The following is a 2,500-nucleotide window of genomic DNA, read 5'->3' as shown; positions in this document are numbered from 1 at the left end:
AATTAGAGATTTGAAAAAATCGAAATTCAGGCATGCTCTCTTATGCAAATAAGCACATACTTACGAATATACAGACAGGTAAATAGACCGTTTATGTTAGGATGGCCTTTCCTCCTGTCATATTTCCGTTCATTCGCCGTTGGCCATTAGGAAGTCGAAAAGGCCTCGCCGGGACCCGAGGCGGAGCAAATGCGGCCGGGCGAAGGTACTACAGATGCTGAATCTACTTTGGTGAACGACCAGGAAAGCGTTTCGACAAATCGAGGTATGGACGAGAAGACGAAGAAGATTTTGATAGGAGTTGGCATCGGAGTGGGAGCCACTGTCGGGGCCGTTGGTGCCGTCGTTGCTGCTCCGTTTGCGTTGGCTGGTAAGGGAGCCGAGTCTGACTTTGTCAGTTGTTTTTCTTCATTTTTGGACATTTTCGTATTCTTTATGGCCCTACTTTTCCTCCCCTCGCAATGTTCTTTTCTTTCCTTCAAACACTTCATTCTCAATAATAGTATCATTATCATTATCGTTACAGCCGCTATAATGGTTTAATTGTTGTTGTGATAGTGATTTTCCTTGTATCTATTTTGATCATTATATACTTCCCATTCCCATTCCCGTTTTCTCCAGCGGCGGGATTCACCTCCGGAGGCGTCGCCGCGGGCTCTATCGCGGCTTCGATGATGTCCTCCGCCGCCATCGCCAACGGAGGAGCGGTAGCTGCCGGAAGCGCGGTGAGAATCATGGCTGACTTACGGCCGTTATTCGGGGGCTCCGAGAAGAATTATGAGATTGTCAACTTTTCTCTATATTTCATTTCCAATCAACTTTTCTTTACATTTCCTTCCCAATTTACCTCGTGCACTAATCGCATTAATTTTCATACATACTTGCATCTTTGTAAGTCTTTTTCACTCACATTATTTCGGGTTGATATTAATTTCGACGGTGGAGCCGAAAGAAAAAGATCTGAATTAACTTGACGGGCGATTCTCATTCTCTTGATGCAGGTGGCGATCTTGCAGTCGGCCGGAGCAGCTGGTATTGGCGCAGCTGGTATGGCTGGACTGGCAGCTGGCGGAGGCGCCGTAGGTGTCGCTGCTGGAGGGGCAACTGCAGCGGGGTTGAATAAACTTGCAGAGATGGGACAGACGCCAGAAAAGGATGCCGAGAACGACAATGCGAATGAAACTTTAAAGAATGAAGATGATAAGAATAACGATAATGAGGCGGAAGGAAATAAGAAGGAATGAGAGTTAGGAAATGAGAAGGAAGGAGAATTAGGAAATGAGAAGGAAAATAAAACATCAAGTCTGTGGGATAGGCCTACCACTGAGTGAAACCTCGGCAGTTAGAGAGTCTCTCGCCACCACAACAACCCGCTTAATACCACTGATTTCAGAATCGTGGCCTGATCATTGCTGAGTCTCCACATGAAACAAGAACTCGACAAACTGTACGAACCTGTTTGCTATGTAACCATTACTGTACTAATGATTTTTTATAAAATATTAATTCTTTATAAGATATTTTTGTATTTCTATAAGTTATTGTCTTCCGTTTCAATGTTAGCACTGTTTATGGAAATTGCATTTCCGAAACGTTTGCAAAAATAAAAGTAGTTTTTTTTTCTATACCGTGTTGGTTTTATCTTTCCCTGATTAATATCGGGTTCCCATGTGACTTCATAACTCATTATTTGATTCACTCTTCTGAGTTTTTATATTAATCGTAGTGATATTCTCGTGTCAATATCCGCTTTTTTGAAGATGAAAACATATTCTGATATTTAATGTTTCCTTTGTATTCCATTAATAGATTTTATATATCCTTTTTTTTCTCATATCTATAGTGTACTGGTAATTCTGACTCGAATTTATCACACAGTGCCTTGGAATATGATGCATCAGAGAAAATGTTCAATCTGGAAATAGTAAAATGGGAAAATATACATATCGTATTACAGAATAGATGAAAATCTACATTGCTACATTGGTTTATTTCTTAAATTGTACCAAATGATTTCGTTAACCTCACAAATAACTGCATTATCATTTTTGTTATATCTAGTGACACTTCAATGAAGTTATAACATTTTGTCATATGACAAAATAGCTCACTTTGTTGGCTATTCTTGATGAAGCTCAAAGAAGAAAGAAAATTGAACTCCTCAATAACACGGACAGCTTCTGCAAAAGAGATTCTTGCCATGCAATCAATCCATGATTAGTAAGCAACTCTAATTTATCTCACACTCAGGGCTGAATTTAGACCGGGGGGGGGGGGGGCAGAGGCGCTACTGGTTCGGGGGTCTCTCAACATGAAAAATTGCTTTACATGACAAATGAAGAAAATAAAATCTGATATAGATGATAAAGCGCATCTTTTAGACAAAAAATGTAAGGTAGGTTCTGAAGAATATATCTGATTTATAACTTGATTGGCTGTAAGAATAGGTTTGACTATTTCTTATTCTAGTTTGCAATGTAGATCCTAGTGATATAAATTA

At 40.0% G+C, this 2,500-nt stretch overlaps 1 protein-coding gene across 1 annotated transcript in view; it reads left to right on the top strand.

Annotated features, from left to right (window-relative positions):
- Positions 1 to 1,627, top strand: part of LOC122248723 (uncharacterized) — a 4,024-nt gene extending 2,397 nt beyond the window's left edge. Inside the window, exons 4-6 of the mRNA XM_043008914.2 lie at positions 151 to 370; positions 622 to 725; positions 1,002 to 1,627. Coding sequence (XP_042864848.2) covers positions 151 to 370; positions 622 to 725; positions 1,002 to 1,244 — 567 coding nt within the window. The 3' untranslated portion in view covers positions 1,245 to 1,627. The remainder of the gene's footprint in view (positions 1 to 150; positions 371 to 621; positions 726 to 1,001) is intronic.
- Positions 1,628 to 2,500: the final 873 nt, after the last annotated feature.

This window comes from Penaeus japonicus, unplaced genomic scaffold, assembly GCF_977035675.1.
Source record: "Penaeus japonicus unplaced genomic scaffold, GWHDUDI00000001_assembly GWHDUDI00000002, whole genome shotgun sequence".
NCBI lineage: Eukaryota > Metazoa > Arthropoda > Malacostraca > Decapoda > Penaeidae > Penaeus > Penaeus japonicus.
Note: the sequence above shows the minus strand (reverse complement) of the source record. Positions and strands in the feature narration are given on the sequence as shown.